At 42.4% G+C, this 19,907-nt stretch overlaps 1 protein-coding gene across 3 annotated transcripts in view; it reads right to left on the bottom strand.

The window, feature by feature from the left end:
* Window positions 1-18,444, bottom strand: part of ift122 (intraflagellar transport 122 homolog (Chlamydomonas)) — a 70,677-nt gene extending 52,233 nt beyond the window's left edge. For all 3 annotated transcript variants that reach the window (XM_084087774.1, XM_084087775.1, XM_084087776.1), the window contains exons 1-8: window positions 18,307-18,444; window positions 17,929-17,995; window positions 7,715-7,799; window positions 7,533-7,611; window positions 7,268-7,344; window positions 2,531-2,597; window positions 2,161-2,307; window positions 851-926 (exon numbers count right to left, since the gene is read on the bottom strand). In XM_084087774.1, the coding sequence (XP_083943900.1) occupies window positions 851-926; window positions 2,161-2,307; window positions 2,531-2,597; window positions 7,268-7,344; window positions 7,533-7,611; window positions 7,715-7,799; window positions 17,929-17,995; window positions 18,307-18,365 (657 nt within the window). In that variant the 5' untranslated portion in view covers window positions 18,366-18,444. The remainder of the gene's footprint in view (window positions 1-850; window positions 927-2,160; window positions 2,308-2,530; window positions 2,598-7,267; window positions 7,345-7,532; window positions 7,612-7,714; window positions 7,800-17,928; window positions 17,996-18,306) is intronic.
* Between the last annotated feature and the right edge of the window lie 1,463 nt (window positions 18,445-19,907).

Genomic DNA, 19,907 nt, shown 5'->3' with positions numbered 1-19,907 from the left:
TCAACAAGAGTTGCAGAATAACATCACTCAAGCTTATAACTATAAAATATAAATCTCTGGTGTCCCCAGAATGTGTCAAAATACCAGACCAAAAACACACCGTTTGTGTGTGTGTCCCTTTAAATGCAAATGAGCTTTAGCTCCGCCTCCGTTCAGAAGAGGGCGGAGTCTTTACACGAGCTTCAGAAACTCCGGCAATAACAGAACAGGCCAATCTCCCTCATCCCGAATCCCAGAATCACCAGGAGCGAGTGCAGCCTTACGGAGAGACTCAGGAAGAGCTTCTGGATGTTAGTGGAGACATTTCTGTAGTTGTTGTGGAGTTACAGTGATCATCTCATCATCATGTTTAATGTCGGCTGGTGTGTGTAAACGTGCAGATTAAGGGCCGGTAATATTATAATCAGATCCTCTTCATACGTCAGAAGGAGAGCGAAATCTGATCGGCTTATTTTAGACACGCTTGCAGAGAAAGACTGACCAGAACACAGTTACTGGGCTTCACTTTTCACGTTTTCTGGGTTGGTAGAAGCACGAGCTCATTAACACACGTGCGCCTCATTTACATATCATCATCATCATCATCAGCGGATCAGTGTTGTGCCGCTGGACTTGCTCTCGTCAGGCCATACCGCGGATCGCAACACATTCAGTACGAGTGTTAGGATGAGGTCTGATCACTGGACAGGAACACTAGACTATATTAAAATAAAGACTAACGAATCTGAAACCCCAACAGAAGCGTTCAGTTGGTTGATCAGTGGGACTGCACCTCTCCGAGACCGTGGCATGACAGGCTTGTGTTTCCCAGTGTAATAAAGCAAGCAGTGACACACACACACACACACACCTGTTTCCCACTCAGCTGGTAGAACGACAGCTTCTGTCCCCAGTCAGCCACTGCCAAGATATCGTTGTGTTCATCCCTGAAACACACACACACACACACACACACACACACACACACACACACACACGTGATGCATACTGTACTGTACGCTTCAACCCTTCTGTGATTCAGTGCTCTTATGCAGTGGCTCCCCCTGGTGTCTGATCACACACACTGCATGAGTTTCACACACAGATCAACACAAGGCATGGGCTGTGTGTCTACACTGGAGCGGGAGTGTGTTTGGATCCACGTGTGATCTTGTGAAGTTCAGACGTCCACTTCTCTGGAAGGTTTGAGATGTTCACTACGATCTGAGGACATTTCCACACCTATAAACTGTTTGCTTTGTTATGAAACAGGGATTAAAATTGCATGTAATTTTGCATGATTTATAGTTATTACTGTAGTAACTGCATGTAACACATGTAACAATGACACTGTAAAATAAAGTGTAACCCTACATTTTTACATTTGTATGTAACTGATTTAAAAAAAGTTCTGAACAGTCTTGAAGAAAAAAACTGATGTCTAACTTGTAGTTGTAGTGGTTTATATAAGCGGGCGCAGGGATCGGCTCAGCAGGGTTAGGGTTCCTCACACACTTCGTATTCGTCATTCAATGGCTCTGAATTGTAAAAAACGGCTCGGAGTTTCGGAGGCAGTGTGTAAACGTGATTGTCACAACAACGTGAGGTCGAATTTATTTTTTGACGTGTGAAAATTTCAGACGAGACGTTCGACTTTAAAACCAGACGATTAAAGCCCGACCATGCGACGCTCACTGAACACCTTATAAACTGTGCTATTAGTGTGTGTTTTAGTACACTAATGTCCATCAGGCGTCTCAGCTCGTCTTCATCTCCTGTTAACCCGTCGGGTCAGACTGCTTTCTCAGCCACTGTCTCGGCTCGGATACGAGCGCGATTACATTGTTCATTTCTGCCTAAACGAACCGAACTAAACGAAGGGAGAAAACGAGGCTGAACCCAACGGCTGTGGAAACGCCATAACTCTTGGGGTTCAGTGCACATCTCAGTGTCTGCCTGATGACAGGATTGAAATGAGGAAACTCTCTGTGTGCTCGTCAAACGTCAGAGAATCACGTCCACTTTATCTAATGAAAAAACATTCAGACATTTGTCCAAAAGCTTGTGGTGTCACTGCATATATGACTGTTCCCAGTGAGAGATCAGCTGAACACATGCTCACACTGTCAGTGATGATAGCTAGCTGAGCTGTTATCATTAGCTGAATTATCTTGATCGTACTTGGACGGGTTCCAGGCGATGGACCAGATGGGCGAGGACGAGCCGCCCGGACGCTCGATCTTCACCTTCTCTTCTCCGCTCTTGTTTCTGATGCTCACGACACCGTTCATCATTCCCAGAGCCAGGTACTGGCCGTCGTTCGTCCACCTGAGATCACACACACATTCATTCATTCTCATCCTGTCAACGCTACGTGTGTCAGCAACAATCATACAATTAATAATTAGCTATAAGATATTTAAGATTCATACAAGACAAAAAATCTAAAATGCGATCAGGTGGCAGATTTTTAAATGCATGCGTTAAACGTTTCTCTGACTAAAGCGGTGTGAAGTCTACATCAGGGTTACGTCTGGACGTCGTCACTCACCCACAGCATGTGATCTTACTGCTCACTTTGTGTTTGGAGACGGACTTCTGCTCTGGAGACCACAGACCTGCGACCACACACACACACACACACACACACGTCAACACAGCTGAAGAGCTTCTGAACCTGCAGATTCATGAACACTTTCTCCGTTCTGTCACTGATGGAGTCATTGTCGCCCTTCGCTCGGTTTGAAAGACACTTAAAGGTGCAGTATGTAAGAATAACAGCTAGTGGTGGAAATGGGTACTGCAGTCCAAACTCAAAATATCAAAGATCGTTGTTTCCCCGCCTCCTCAGACTCGACGCTCACGCGGGTCGCCAGTTTGAGGACACACAACAGGAACGAGCGCAGTTGACAATGAAAGCCGAGGAGACTTACACACCGTAGCTGATGAGTTGATTTATCCGCGTTTTAATATGCTCTCGTTCATAGAGATTTTTAGATGGAGACCGAGGCTTTTTAGGTCGGGTAGAATCTGTAATCTCTGACCCAGTTTGTTTGCTCGTTTCCAAGGCTGCGGTACGCTGAGTTTCTGCTAACTGGCATCTTGTCGAAAAACTATTGGCTGAACTGGCAGTGGGCGGAGTCAAACAGACCAAAACAACAACAGACTGACTACACGGAACGCCCATTAAAGGGTAACTCAACCCCTGGTCAGAGCCTGACTCTGGGTTAGCAGAGCGGAGACGGAGGGGACGAACCGAGGGCGGGGCTGAGCGGGGGGGCGTGCACCTGAGACCCACGTTTCAATACATGAATATCAGTCACGTGACCTCTTACGTCATCTGCTCTTTTTCCAGTTGACTGCCGCCATCTTGAGTACTAGGGGTGTGCAAAGCAGCCGGTATTTGTATCTGTATTTGTATTTGTTGAGGGGGGAAAAGTATTTGTATTTGTATTCGAGTAAAATTCTAAATAGGTGTAAAAATCCAGTTTTTTTGCGTTACACTTCTAATTTACGTTATAGTGCAAGTATTCTTTAATTATATCCATTATAATAATTATGGATATGCAATATTGGTTGATGTTTTTCCATAAATCCAGCAATGAACATGTAACAAGGAACGTCATTGAAAAGAAAATAACATAACAGCCATTACCTACGTTACGTTACTCTGTCAACAGCCTTGTCTAAATTACCGAGCTAACAGAGCTACTAGTGTTGTCACGGTGCCAAAATTTCAGTATTCGGTACCAATACCAGTGAAAATCCACGGTTCTCGGTACCAAAGCTTAATTTAGATTAAATTGACATATATTAAAGTGTATATCACGGTTAAAAAGATGGAAACTGTAGTATTAAAAACACTTTACAATAAGATTCCATTTGTTAGATAAAATGACCTAACAATAAACAATAGTTATATACTGTCGCAATTATTCTCCTTGGGGTTAATTTAAAAATACATTTTTAAAATCAAAAGTTAACATTATTTATGTTAACATTATTTAATGCACAATGAATGAAGTGAACAAACATGACCAATCAAGTGTTTGTATTAAATAACATTCACAAACATTAATTAATGTTGTAAAAATATATTGTTCACTCAATGTGTTGATGTTAGACAACGCATTAAGTAATGTTAATGAATGGTATCTTATTGTAGTGTTACCAAACTATACAGGAGATAAAACGTGTTTTATTTGACTTGACTGTACTTTTATTTAATCCAAAACTGCATTCATGTTTCATTTTAAAAAGGGCTTTTTAAACCTGCTAAGAGTTATCCAGCCAAGAATAAGCCTAGAACTGCTTTTCTGACGGACTGATATTAATGACATAATGACGGCTTTTTATTTCATTTCTCATCTCCATAAATATAAAGCTAATGCAAGGGCTAGAAACAGGCTAGAAATCAATTAATTCTTTGCTAATACTTCCTCGTCATCATGGAGAGCGCAGTTCGCACCGCTTTCCCCTTTCCACAAGCGCTTGCTCTCTCGTAGCGTCTGTCGTTGCTATGCAACCGCGCCGCTCATTTGAAATCTGCACGCGCAAAAAACACGCTATGTGAACGGCCCCGTATGACAACGTGACATTAGCCTAATCCAAAATATTTCCATATGTGGCTCTTTCCTCCTTTCTTATCAACAAGTGGATTTACAGCCACCACATCAGCAGCACCGCCGGTCAGGAAACGCAGCTTTTTGACAAAGTTTTTCTTGTTCCCGAATACAAATATTTTTTAAAGTATTTGTTCGAAATAAGTATTCGTAAAAAACACATTATTTGTGCCTTTCCGAATACCGTATTCGGGTTCGGCTCCACCCCTATTGAGTACCTACCGAGTGCTGTCTATGGTACTGACAAGCATTAACTAGCTAGCTTGCTACTATTTACAGCTTCGTACGGACACAGTAAATGGCTACGAAAGACAACATTTCGCACCTCGACTGAAAAGAAACGCTACTTTCAAAAAATATCATTGTTAGGGTGTGATCCCTACGCGATACCAGATGCGTACTTCCAGCCTCTGTCCGCTGCTACCGAACTACCAATCCTGGCATTCAATGATATTATATATTGATCCGACTATTTAAAGCGTGTATTTAAGTGGTCCAGGGGCAGAACTTTCGCCAAGCGTGTCAGAGGTTCTGGGTTCTAATCCGCACTCATATGGGTTTTTTTTTTTCTCATCAAAACCAATTATGTTTATCAGTGGTTGTATATCAGGCAAGGACACGTTTGTGTGCAGTTTGTTTTGTAATTTCACCGGAACGAATGGAGAGTCTCTCCACATTGAAGCGCGCTCCGAGTGAAGACTGCACGAGCCACAAACAAACACAGTTTCCGCACCACTGACCGCAGCGGCAACGAGCACTTTGATCACTTGATTTCAGAAACAACACATTTCAGCGCTAGATCGCCTCTTATTTAACAAACGAACTAAAAGAATGCTCTGCTAGTTAACTGGAGATGTTTTGTTTATTTGTATTGGTACATTCGTGCCGCGAGATGTTTCAAAAGTGGTGGGGACATGTCTCACCCGTCCCACCCGCAAATTACAGCGTCTTCTTTCACCCTGAGGTAGCCTGTAAAGGGATATTTTGAGGTCTCCTTTTTTGTTGTTGCACCCCAGCGCACAACATACTGAAGGCATAGCTAGCTCCTTTGCGACTGACATGAATCAGGTACTCAAGATGGCGGCAGACAAGATTTAGAAGTGAGTGACGTCAGTGACATCATCTGATATTCATCTATAGCGCGCTCTCTATAGGCATGTTCACATGAGGAGTTGCCATGAGAACGACTGACATCTCTATCTTTTCATACAGATTACATAAACAGAGAATATTTGTTTTCGTTTGGAATTAGATAATTTAATAGCAGAGACTTGAATGTTTATAAAGATATATTGCTTATGCCTGTGAAACTAGTATTCGTTGAGTTTTGTTTAATTTAGAGACGTGCTCCAGAAAAAAAGCTCACGGAGACGGAGAGGCAGAACGCACACCCTGTTTATTTTCTTTATTTTACAAAAGCACAATGTTTAGTTTCGATTGTAAGTGGACACATACAAAAGTAGACATTTTACAGTTTATTTTTTCATATTTCTTACGTCTGTATGACCATAAATGACGGAGTAATTTAAGTCTATTTTGCTGCTATGTGAAAAAAATCCAGCAAAACCCGCTGGCGCATTTGTCGACTAAGGGTTAACTTTGACCTAATAGGAAAGAACATAAATTGTGATTAAAAATATAGGCTAAGCCCACTCACATCAAGACACCGCTGCGGTGGTGGAGTCATGCAGGAGGAGCAGCGTTTGGCACTGCGTTGCTTTACAGCGCGAGCTGTTTGGAGAAGCTAAATAACTATATAAATGCTATGCTAACTAGATGCTAATATACGCTATCCTGATCGTTTTCAATTCTCGCAATTCCAACTCCTGACTCGCTACAGTGGTTTTGACGGAACAAGATGTTTTTATACCAGGGGCTGAGTCTATGCCAAGGGCGTGGTGAGCTCGTTCCTGCTTACGTCACGCGGGGAAACAACTGCAGTAGCCACAGTTCAACCTGAAGAGGGCAGCACTCAGACATTCTTACACCATATATTGTAGAATTAAAACACTTTATACCCAAATATTTACTCGAATCAATGAACAGCACTAACAAAGCCCCAGTCTTACAAATCATTAACTAAAAGAAGTTGTTTTAGGGTTTAGTTACCCTTTTAAATAACTGGCTGTAGAAGTGTTTCTCAGAGAAACGAGTATGTGAACTCAGCATGTTTTTATGCTTTAGTTTAGTAAAGTGAAACAGTTACATGCAGCACCTTTAATATTCAGTGACATTATTGACTTGACTGCAGTGACACTATCAGATGAACTGAATTGATCTGAATAATGACTCTATTGTCTTTACAGCTGGAGTTGTCTCATATTAGATGATGTTTGCATCTACATGGACCCTGATGATCCGACTGTAATCAGACTAGTAGAACAGTCCGAATAAAGAAGTCGCATGTAAACCACGGCAGTCGTAGTGAACTGGCCAAATGCGATTAAAATTGTAAGGGGTGGTTTAAAGCTTTTCTAATCCATTTGATAGGAAACGAGGAGAGGCTGGAGGGATCCGGGACCCCATAAAAAGTAAAATATATATATATAAACGTGAATTGATTAATAATCATTTTCAGCCCTTTCAGCCACCTGTTGTATAGAGATCTTCACAAGCCACTGCCCTGCATTATTTCAGTTGTAATTGTGTCACAAACACACACTCACCGAAGTCTCCCGAGGAACACGAGGCCAGCTGGTGTGTGACGGGGTTGTACGACACACACTGGATCGAGTCATTGTGACTGAGAGAAAAAACACAAATACACACAAATCACTAAAGCTGTGAACACAAGTCTATTCTGATGGATCTGAGCATGGCATGATGGGACATGATGGCCCGTACTAAATCAAAGTTCAATGACATTAGAATTATTCACCAGTCACATTTCAAACAACACTTGAAATAAAAGCTTTGAAACAGCAGTCTCACGTGTATTTGAGGATGCCCTCCAGTTTTGAGGTCCAGATGATGATGCTTTTATCTGCTGATCCGGATGCAAAGCGTTTCCCTGACCGAGAGAAGAGGAAACTCATGTACTCATAGACCACAGTAACCACACACATCATCAAACACACACACACATCATCAAACACGTCTTGTGTCGTAATCACCATCTTTAGCGTAGGCCACGCAGTAGACGGTGTCTTTGTGTCCCTTCAGCGGCTGTATGAGCGTCCCGTCGGCCGTGTCGTACACCTGCACACAACACACACAGTTACACCTGCACACAACACACACACTGTTACATCTGCACATATCAGACACACGCGTCAGTCACTGATCGACAGCACAACCAGCCCAGAGTGTTTCACTGACAGTAATGTCTGATATGCCACTGTTACACTCTTTCACTCTTACACTGTTACGCTCTTACACTGTTACGCTCTTACACTGTTACGCTCCTACACTGTTACGCTCCTACACTGTTACGCTCCTACACTGTTACGCTCCTACACTGTTACGCTCTTACACTGTTACGCTCTTACACTGTTACGCTCCTACACTGTTACGCTCCTACACTGTTACGCTACGCTCTTACACTGTTACGCTACGCTCTTACACTGTTACGCTCCTACACTGTTACGCTCTTACACTGTTACGCTCTTACACTGTTACGCTCTTACACTGTTACGCTCTTACACTGTTACGCTCTTACACTGTTACGCTCTTACACTGTTACGGTCCTACACTGTTACTGTCTTTCACTGTTACGGTCTTTCACTGTTACGCTCCTACACTGTTACGGTCTTACACTGTTACGCTCTTACACTGTTACGCTCTTACACTGTTACGGTTTTTCACTGTTACGCTCTTATACTGTTACGCTCCTTCACTGTTACGCTCCTTCACTGTTACGGTTTTTCACTGTTACGCTCTTACACTGTTACGCTCCTTCACTGTTACGCTCCTTCACTGTTACGCTCTTTCACTGTTACGCACTGTTACGCTCTTTCACTGTTACGCTCTTACACTGTTACGCTCTTACACTGTTACGGTTTTTCACTGTTACGCTCTTACACTGTTACGCTCCTTCACTGTTACGCTCCTTCACTGTTACGCTCTTTCACTGTTACGCACTGTTACGCTCTTTCACTGTTACGCTCTTACACTGTTACGCTCTTACACTGTTACGCTCCTACACTGTTACGGTCTTACACTGTTACGCTCTTACACTGTTACGCTCTTACACTGTTACGCTCCTACACTGTTACGGTCTTTCACTGTTACGCTCTTTCACTGTTACGCTCTTACACTGTTACGCTCTTACACTGTTACGGTCTTTCACTGTTACGCTCTTACACTGTTACGCTCCTTCACTGTTACGGTCTTTCACTGTTACGGTCTTACACTGCTACGCTCTTACACTGTTACGGTTTTACACTGTTACGCTCTTACACTGTTACGCTCCTACACTGTTACGGTCTTACACTGTTACGGTCTTACACTGTTACGCTCTTACACTGTTACGCTCCTACACTGTTACGGTCTTACACTGTTACGCTCTTACACTGTTACGCTCCTACACTGTTACGGTCTTTCACTGTTACGCTCTTTCACTGTTACGCTCTTACACTGTTACGCTCTTACACTGTTACGGTCTTTCACTGTTACGCTCTTACACTGTTACGCTCCTTCACTGTTACGGTCTTACACTGCTACGCTCTTACACTGTTACGGTTTTTCACTGTTACGCTCTTACACTGTTACGCTCCTTCACTGTTACGCTCTTACACTGTTACGCTCCTTCACTGTTACGCTCTTACACTGTTACGCTCTTACACTGCTACGCTCTTACACTGTTACGCTCTTACACTGTTACGCTCTCTCTTACACTGCTACGCTCTTACACTGTTACGCTCTTACACTGTTACGCTCTTACACTGTTACGCTCTCTCTTACACTGCTACGCTCTTACACTGTTACGCTCTTACACTGCTACACTCCTACACTGTTACGCTCTCTCTTACACTGTTACGCTCCTTCACTGTTACGCTCTTACACTGCTACACTCTTACACTGTTACGCTCTTACACTGCTACGCTCTTACACTGTTACGCTCTTACACTGTTACGCTCTCTCTTACACTGCTACGCTCTTACACTGTTACGCTCTTACACTGTTACGCTCTTACACTGTTACGCTCTTACACTGTTACGCTCTCTCTTACACTGCTACGCTCTCTCTTACACTGTTACGCTCTTACACTGCTACGCTCTTACACTGTTACGCTCTTACACTGTTACGCTCTTACACTGTTACGCTCTCTCTTACACTGCTACGCTCTTACACTGTTACGCTCTTACACTGTTACGCTCTTACACTGTTACGCTCTTACACTGTTACGCTCTCTCTTACACTGCTACGCTCTTACACTGTTACGCTCTTACACTGTTACGCTCTTACACTGCTACGCTCTTACACTGTTACGCTCTCTCTTACACTGCTACGCTCTTACACTGTTACGCTCTTACACTGCTACGCTCTTACACTGTTACGCTCTCTCTTACACTGCTACGTTCTTACACTGCTACACTCCTACACTGTTACGCTCTCTCTTACACTGTTACGCTCCTTCACTGTTACGCTCTTACACTGCTACGCTCTTACACTGTTACGCTCTTACACTGCTACACTCCTACACTGTTACGCTCTTACACTGCTACACTCCTACACTGTTACGCTCTCTCTTACACTGTTACGCGCGCCGAAAACATAACCGCCCATTGCCATTTCAACGACAGCTCTGCGTGTCCTGAGGTTTCCTACACCGTAAACTAAACACAGTAACGAACCATGACGTCGATTTGACCATATCAATGCGAGCGCGAGTCCGATGATGAAACAGTGGAAGAATTCATTCAACCCGAACCTCCATCAGGACGACTCGAGCAGGACTCAGTGTTTCTCAGTGAACCCGAACCTCCATCAGGACGGCTCGAGCAGGACTTCTCACTTTCTCAGTGATACTCCACTCAGTTTGAGGAACATTATGAGATGCTGCAACTGTAATTCCTCACCATCAACATTAACAAGTATTAACAACGAGTATTTTTGTAATATATTGCGGTGAACACGTGGAAACTGTATCAATAACAGTGTAAACATTAGCCGAGGTCTAGCGTGAATGACTGATGTAACAAACGTTGGTAAAACAGATCTTGCTCCATGCTTAATCTTTCCTCAAAGTAGTGAGAACGACAGACGATCTGCATTAATAGACACAGTTATAGGTAATTGTGGCCCACAGCTGATTAGCAGAAGTATTTCAGTAAGACAGTGATAACGTGAGTTAGCCAGTTAGCAGGAGACCTACACAATATAAAACTCAAAACTAAGTATTTTGAACCCCATCTTTCAAGAGCAAGCGGTTTGTGAATCCTGCATTGAACTCCGAGATTTGAGAAGCAGTCGTCAGTGAAATAAAGGGAACACAGCGAAAGTTTAGGATTACACTGCTGTGATACCGTGGTAAAGATGAACTTTAACCTCTGATTCTCCACATGCTCGTCCTTGGGCAGTGAAAAACACTGGCTTTACCTTCACATTATAGAGCGCAGCGTCTCCTGGACATGATGCTCTCCAGTGTCCACAGGGATCAGCTGCTGGTTTGAGGTTCGAGTTTCCCCTGGTGTCTGCGCGCGCAATAAGTGGGCAGGCAATATGCTAATGTTTCGTCTTGACGTCACAACGAAACGGCTTATGACTCGTTTGAAAAAGAATTAATTTCATTGTCTCAGAGTCGACTCTTACTTTTGAAAGACAATAACTTTATATACGGTGCACTTTCAGATTAAAAACTTTGCAGGATGTTTTCATTCACTCTTGACAGTCTTGATCCTAATAATTACAGACCTATTTCAATAATCTTCTCTATTGCGAAAGTATTTGAGAAAATAATATTTAATCAGTTATCACAGTATCTCGAGACCAATAAGATCCTTTCACCATTTCAATCCGGTTTTAGACCTAATCATTCGACAACTACTGCTCTTTTAAAACTCACTAATGATGTGTTTTCAGCATCTGATACTGGTAATCTTACAGCGGCTATTTTTATTGATCTCAAAAAAGCTTTTGATTTGGTGGATCACTATCTACTTTTAGATAAGCTGTATGCAATTGGTTTATCTCAAAATGCATTATTATGGTTTAGTTCGTATCTACATAATAGAAAACAATGTGTTGTTCTTAAAGGGAGTAGATCTGATTTATTTGTTCAACAAAGAGGTGTACCCCAAGGTTTGACGCTGGGTCCACTTCTTTTCTCTATTTTTATTAATGATCTGCCTTTAATCTGTTCTAATTCCTCTGTTCGACTATATGCAGATGATACTGTCATTTATACGTCTAAACCACATTTATTGCAAATTCAAACTGCTCTTCAATTGGATTTTAATACCTTAGAGAAATGGCTGTTATCTAATAAACTACTGCTCAATAAAACTAAATCTTACACTATGGTCTTTGGTACAAGACAAAACAAAATCGAATAATCTAATTATAACGTGCAGTGACGGTACTTCTCTGCATGAGGTTGATAAAGTTAAATACTTGGGTTTATGGCTTGATTCTGAAATTACATTCAAACCTCACATTGACCACCTTCTTCACAAAATTAATTTTGCAACCTGTGTTTTATTTCGATCCAGAAACTGTTTTACACTTAGTGACCGGAAAAAAACTTGCCACACAACTGATATTGCCACTTTTTGACTATGCCGAAGTTGTTTATCAAAATGCATCTAAAACTAGCCTTCTACCCCATAATACAGCATACAATAATCTCTGTAGATTTTCTCTTGGATGTTCCTATAATACTCATCACTGTGTAATGTATAATTCACTTAAATGGCCCTCACTCAATATAAGAAGACACATACATTGGTTGCAACTCATATTTAAATGTATACATTTTAGCTATCCTCAATATCTACAACAGCTTCTGGTGCCGTATTCTTCAATTCATAATCTGCTGTTATTCAGTGTTGTATTTGACTCAAGGTAAGCCTATCTTCGATTCTCTGCTTATTTTTTATTTTTACCTTCTCACAAATCTGTATTTTATCTAGACGCGTTAATACTCTAACTAACAGCCGCGAGTGGAAATTATTATTATTATTGCAGTTTAATTGCACTTAAGTATTGGCTTGTAGCAGTTTCGATTTGGGCCATTCTCGCTTTATTGCCTTAATTGCTCGGCGACACAGCTGTCCTCACTCAGGCGGTGACAGCACTATATCTCTGTAGTCCGCGCGCTGTCGCGGAAGCGTCAGCTCTCGTGTTCAGCCTCCTCGTGTGAAGACCATCGACTCTACCTGCGCGACTCCACCGAGCAAGGACACCAGGAAGGCACTTAAGTATCTTCTTCTCCCTTTCCTCTCCCACTTTTATCTTTTTCTCCTTACTCAACATGTGCTTTCAATACATTCCTGTTATTTCTCGGCAACGCCCTTTCATCATGCGCAAAAGGCAGCGCAATACTGCTAATCTGCGTCCCATTCTCTCATCCTCACACACACCTCTCTCTCTTTCCGTGGGTCTATGGAATTGTCAGTCAGCAGTCAATAAAGCTGACTTTATTCAAGCCTTTGCATCTCATTCTACTCTTAGTATCTTGGGCTTGACTGAGACCTGGATTCGTCCAGAAGACTCAGCAACCCCTACTGCTCTCTCTAACAATTTCTCCTTCTCTCACTCCCCTCGCCAGTCTGGGAGGGGTGGGGGTACAGGGCTTCTCATTTCTAACAATTGGAAATACTCAGCGCTCTCTTCTCTCTGCAACAACAACTCATTTGAATATCATGCTATTACACTTACAACTCCCAATAAGATCCATATTGTAGTCATTTATCGCCCCCCAGGTCAGCTGGGTAACTTCAGAGACAATTTATATGAGACATGCCACTTCCTCAATCCTCAATACAACTATATAAGGAAAACCCGTAACGGCAAAGATGGCGGTTGTATGCACATGTCCCGCCCCTCCCGCCGGAAAGCCAATCATCTGCTTTTAACAGTCAGCAGCTGACCACTAAGGAGCGAATGTACAGTGACGTGACATAACTGCCATATTCAACCTGTGCTTTCGCGTTGTGGCTGGCGCTGAGCCAAAGACGGACGCGCTCAGCGCTTGTCATAGGCTCTATCACAACTGTTCAGTGTTTTAACCACATAATGTTTATTTTAGGTTTCAGACATTTAAATACATATAATTGTTTAAGTGCTTGGCACAACACCGGCATTCTGGATAGAGACGTAAATGAAGTTTGGTGTCGTGAACGTGAACCCTTGCGCATGCGTAGTAAAGGTATAACCTGTGGGGAAAAGGGCATTTTAAACCTTATTTTGGGGCAAAGTCATCAAACTTTTTCAGCGATTTTTATCATATTTTACTGTTGTTTCTATACATGCAGTTTTTATGTCCCGGTGACCAGTGAAAGTGCAGTTCTGACTCTCTGCCCATTCATTTAGATAGGAGCCTGGTCTTGTTAGTCCGAAATAGCTGCCCGGAGGCGTTGCCAAGATGGCGGCCGAGTGGCACGACTTGCCTAAAAGGACTTTGGTAACTTCGTAGAGGAGCTGGATGTGCTGCTGTCCTCTTTCCCTGAGGACGGCACCCCACTTGTAGTCTTTGGTGACTTCAACATTCATCTCGAGAAGCCGCATGCAACAGACTTCATCTCTCTCCTAGCCTCTTTCGATCTCAAACGGCTCATCACCACAGGAACTCACAAATCAGGCAACCAACTGGACCTGGTTTACACACGCAACTGTATCACAGACAACATTTTGGTGAGACCTCTCCATGTTTCAGATCATTTCCTCATTACTTTCAGTCTACAACTCTCTACCCCTGCACCACCAACCCCACCACCAGTCACTTTCAGACGAAACCTGCGCTCACTTTCTCCCTCCCACCTTTCCTCTGCCGTGTCATCTTCTCTTCCCCCACCCTCACAATTCTCATCTCTGGATGTGAATACCTTATGCTCCACTCTAACCTCTTCTCTAGACAATATCTGCCCTCTCTCCTCCAGGCCAGCACGCGCTACTCCCTCTAACCCCTGGTTATCTGAGGTTCTTCGTGAACACCGGACCGAACTCAGGGCAGCGGAGAGGAAATGGCGCAAATCAAAAGACACATCTGACCTGAGTATGTATAAATCTCTCCTCTCTTCCTTTTCTGTTGATGTTTAAGCTGCAAAATCTCCCTACTTCCACAACAAGATCAACAGCTCCTCTAACACATGATCACTCTTCAAGACATTCAACTCTCTCCTCTGTCCACCTCCACCACCACCCACCTCCTCTTTAACTGCTGGCGATTTTGCTAACTTCTTCACCAACAAAATAACAACTATCAGCAGTCAGTTCTCGGCTCCACACACACAGGAACCCAGACCAACCCCTTCCACAGCCAATAACCCTCTCTCCTCCTTCTCTCCGCTAACCAAGGAAGAAGTATCCACACTTCTCCTCTCCAGTCACCCTACCACCTGCCCTCTAGACCCCATCCCCTCACACCTTCTACAAGCCATCTCTCCCACACTTCTACCAGCACTCACACACATCATCAACTCATCCCTACATACTGGCACTTTCCCTACCGCGTTCCAGCAAGCTCGGGTTACTCCACTGCTGAAAAAACCAACACTTAACACATCATTTGTAGAGAATTACAGACCTATCTCTCTCCTACCATTCATTGCGAAAACACTTGAACGAGCTGTTTTCAACCAAGTAACATCCTTCTTGTCTCTGAACAACCAGCTGGACGTCAACCAATCCGGCTTCAAGAAAGGGCATTCAACTGAGACTGCATTACTGTCGGTCACAGAAGCCCTACGGATCGCAAAAGCTGCTTCTAAATCTTCAGTCCTCATTCTCCTGGATCTGTCTGCTGCCTTCGACACTGTGAATCATCAGATCCTTCTGTCCAGCCTCTCATCACTGGGCATCACAGGTACTCCTCTCCACTGGTTCGAGTCCTATCTCACAGGTAGGTCCTTCAGGGTCGCATGGAGAGGCGAGGTATCCAGAGCACATCAACTGACCACAGGGGTTCCCCAGGGTTCAGTTCTTGGTCCCCTCCTCTTCTCCATCTACACCACATTACTGGGACACATCATACAGGCACAAGGTTTCTCCTACCACTGCTATGCTGATGACACACAGCTCTTCCTCTCGTTTCAACCAGATGATCCCACAGTAGCTGCACGGATCTCAAGCTGTCTGACGGACATCTCCACATGGATGAAGGAACATCACCTGCAGCTCAACCTGGCAAAGACTGAGCTTCTCGTCCTCCCTGCCAATCCGTCTCTACAGCACGACTTCACTATCCAGCTAGACTCATCCTCAATCACCCCATCAAGGTCGGTCAGAAATCTTGGAGTAACAGTTGATGACCAGCTGACCTTCACAGACCACATTTCAAAGACAGCTCGATCATGCAGGTTTGCACTGCACAACATCAGGAAGATCAGGCCTTTCCTAACTGAGCATGCAACACAACTTCTCGTCCAGGCCCTGGTCATCTCTAGGCTTGACTACTGCAATGCTCTTCTGGCCGGACTTCCAGCATGTGCAACTAAACCCCTACAGATGATCCAAAATGCTGCAGCTCGTCTTGTCTTCAACGAGCCCAAGAGGGCCCACGTCACTCCTCTGTTCATCTCTCTGCACTGGCTACCTCTCGCCGCTCGCATCAAGTTCAAGGCATTGACGCTTGCTTACAGATCTATCACAGGCTCAGCTCCCTCCTACTTTCACTCACTCCTACGAGTCTACATCCCTACCAGACGCCTATGATCGGCCAACGAGCGACGTCTCGTGGTTCCATCACAGAGAGCCACAAAATCACTTTCCAGAACATTCTCATTCACAGTTCCCTGCTGGTGGAACGCTCTCCCCACCCTCATCCAGAATGCAGAATCCCTGACAACATTCAAAAAAGAGCTGAAAACTCATCTCTTCTGTGAGCACTTAACCTCATAAAAAAATATTTTTAAAAATCCTTTTCCTTTTCCTGTAAATTCTCGCTTATCGGGCTTATGCTACTCTGAATAATGCCTGAACTTCGTATCTTGAGCACTTCTTGCGTTGTTTTTGCCTCTCCGCGATGACTCGCTTAATTTAGTCCCAATCTGTAAGTCGCTTTGGACAAAAGCGTCTGCTAAATGAATAAATGTAAATGTAAATGTAATAACCTTAGGCATTCTACACAATATTTATTTTTTCACTCCTGTAGTCAAAAAAGCAATAGGAAAGAAAGCATTTATATTTAAGGCTCCTTCAGACTGGAATAACTTACCTTCAAACATACGATCTTTAACATCATTTTACATATTTAAAAACAGTTTGTCTTCTTATTTTGAGCTAAATTGTTCTTGTTTCAGATGATGATATACCTGTATATAATTTACAAGTCACTATATTTTTTATCTATGTTATTTTGTTGGCAAGTATTTGTTCACAGCCTCTGTGTGGCTATCAAGTGGTTGTATTCACCTAAATACTTATCTTTTTGATGTTTTTCTTTTTTTGTAGTGTGTTGACTGTGGTATTGTTTATGTCTTATTATTCTATTGTAATGTGTTTGATTTGTCCCTTGTTCTGTATTGTATTTGTAAATTAGGACCCCCTCGAAAACGAGATGGTTCATCTCAAGGGGTTTATCCTATTCAAAATATATATATATATTATCAATGTTAAAAATCATGATACATTTTATTTTTCAGGATTCTTTGATGAATTGAAAGTTCAAAAGAACAGTTTTTTTTAAAAATAGAATCTTTTGTAACATTATAAATGTCTTTACTGTCACTTTTGATCAGTTTAATGCGTCCTTAATGAATAAAAGCATTAATTTACTAGTTTTTTTTTTTTTTTTTTTTTTTTTACTAATTAATGCATTACTGACCCTAAACTTTTGAATGGCACTGAACCACAGTTTCCACAGAAATATGAAGCAGCACAACTGTTTTCAACACTGATAATAATCAGAAATGCTAGATTCTGTAAGACATAAAACACATGGAGGGATTCCTGTGATTCTTGAAGATGCTACAAACGTGTGTGCGTGTGTGTGTGTGTGTGTGTGTGTTTCCAATAATAAAAGTGATGAATGCTTTTGGCAGAGCATAGAAAATTGGAGCAGAATTCCATCACCAAAACCAGGGAGCTCTTATTTTTGCCTTGTATTTCTTTTTCTGCAGGTCTTTGCTCTTTTATTTATTTATGTTTCAGGCTTTCTCTCGCGCGCATGCGCAGATGCTGCAGTCAGTCACATCATTAGACATGTGTGTTTGCAGAGATTCGTTACCAGAACTCGATTTCCAGCCGCTACTATGAGCTGAGATCCATCGGGTCTGAAGGCGAGATCATAAATACTGAAAGACAGACAGACAAACAGGTTAATGACTGGAACAACACGATCAAGAGAGGAAGTTCAGATCAGCGAATGTGAAGAGCTCAGATTCCCATTGCAGATTAAATCGAAAGAGAGATATAATAATGCCCCAAATTATGTTTAATGAGTAAAACTGCGATGTTATGGAGAATAAATAAATAAAAAAAGGCAGAAATCACATATAACTCTCAAATTTGGTCATTGGTGCTTATATTGTTTACATAGCAACGGTTGCTAGCCGCATCCATACAGGTCTGCAGTTGGTGTTTGGAAAAGCAGGGAAGCGCTCACCATTGTTCAACCTTATCCCGGTCGTGTACTTTATCGATCCATGTGGGAACAGCTCTCATTTCGGAAATATGCCAGTCTTTAGCATGAATTCAACAGGAAGATGAGAATGAGATGCTGAGAGCGATGAAAACTGAAAACTGAAAACTGAAAACAACAACATGGAGGAAAGAAGAATGATTTCAAAATAAAAGCTCTGTTGTTTTAAACGTGTTTTTTCTCTTTTCTTTCCCCCCACCTTTTCATGTGTGTGTATGTGGGCGTCTTCACTTGTGTCAATGAGCAAATGCCTAACAATACCCTATCAACCACATAACAACGTGCTTAACAACAATCAGAACACCTTAACAACTGCATAGCAACGCTCTCACAACTACACAACTGTCGCAGCGAGTTCAAAATAAAAGTCCTGCTTTCAGAACATATTACAGTTTTTGCCCATTGCTTACACATTAAAACCGAATGCTTAGACCAAAGCCTTAATACCTAAACTTCTTGTAGCATACCTTAAACACAGTGTAACCATAGTTTAAACACACTGTCAACTTTGCACTTTGTTTGCAAATCCGTAACACACTTATTGCGAAACACTACACACATTTTCTTACATTAGACACTTTGTTCAAAAACGAAATCGCCTGTTATCATTGGAAAAAAACACTGTTCAAAATGCAAAACTCATCTGGCAATTTTAGGCACTTACACACACACCTGAAAACACACACAAAAGAACACAGAGCACCAATCGGCCTGAGCCTTAGCGCTACAAATAGGCCTCAGGTACGCCTCAAATAGGCCTTTTTTTATTTGTTAAACATCAATTACATTTTTTTAAAGTGTATATATATATATATATATTGTTTGCACTTCTGGTTAGATGCTAACTGTGTTTCATCGGCTCTGTACAATCTAAATCTAAATTGTTACCCTTAAATGGGGTTGAGAGGGGGGTTTTGTATTTCCTAGTTCGGGAACATACACAGTCTCTATGATCTATCTGTGCATCTCATACTAAATTATATAAATGTGTTTTTTGCCAGTTGTTCTGCAGTACTTTATTGTGGTTGGTAAGTGATAAGAAGCATGTTAATGTGTAAAGGAACAGGGTGAAAGTCCACTTCTTCTGTTGTGTGCTCAGGCTAGAGCTCATTATCTCATCAGTGTTTTCCTCCTCTGGAGACTCAGTCCATCACATCTCATCCTAAATCTGTTATTAAACTGCGGCCTCTTTCTGAAACAGCACAATATGTTCATGTGAAGCTGGAACCGTTTCAACAAACTGAACTTCATGCACATCACTGAAGAATCCACACGTGCTTCTGAAAACTGCTGATCCACTATCATCATCATCATCATAATGTCTGGCTGTTCACTGCAGCCAAGGTCAAAGTTCAGAGTCTTCTTTGTCGTAAACTCATACGATGGAAGAGGAATGTGTGAGATGTGGCTATAATGCTCTTTCTTTCTGCAGCCAGACATTTACTGGAGGATATCTTGAACTAAATATATGAAAGCAATTTTCAGGATTGATTTGTGATAAGAAAACATTAATATTAGTCAAACATCTGACTGACACAAAGCATCGAATAATACCTTGAAGAAGG

This window comes from Abramis brama, assembly GCF_963993115.1.
Source record: "Abramis brama genome assembly, chromosome: 16".
Taxonomy (NCBI): domain Eukaryota; kingdom Metazoa; phylum Chordata; class Actinopteri; order Cypriniformes; family Leuciscidae; genus Abramis; species Abramis brama.
Note: the sequence above shows the minus strand (reverse complement) of the source record. Positions and strands in the feature narration are given on the sequence as shown.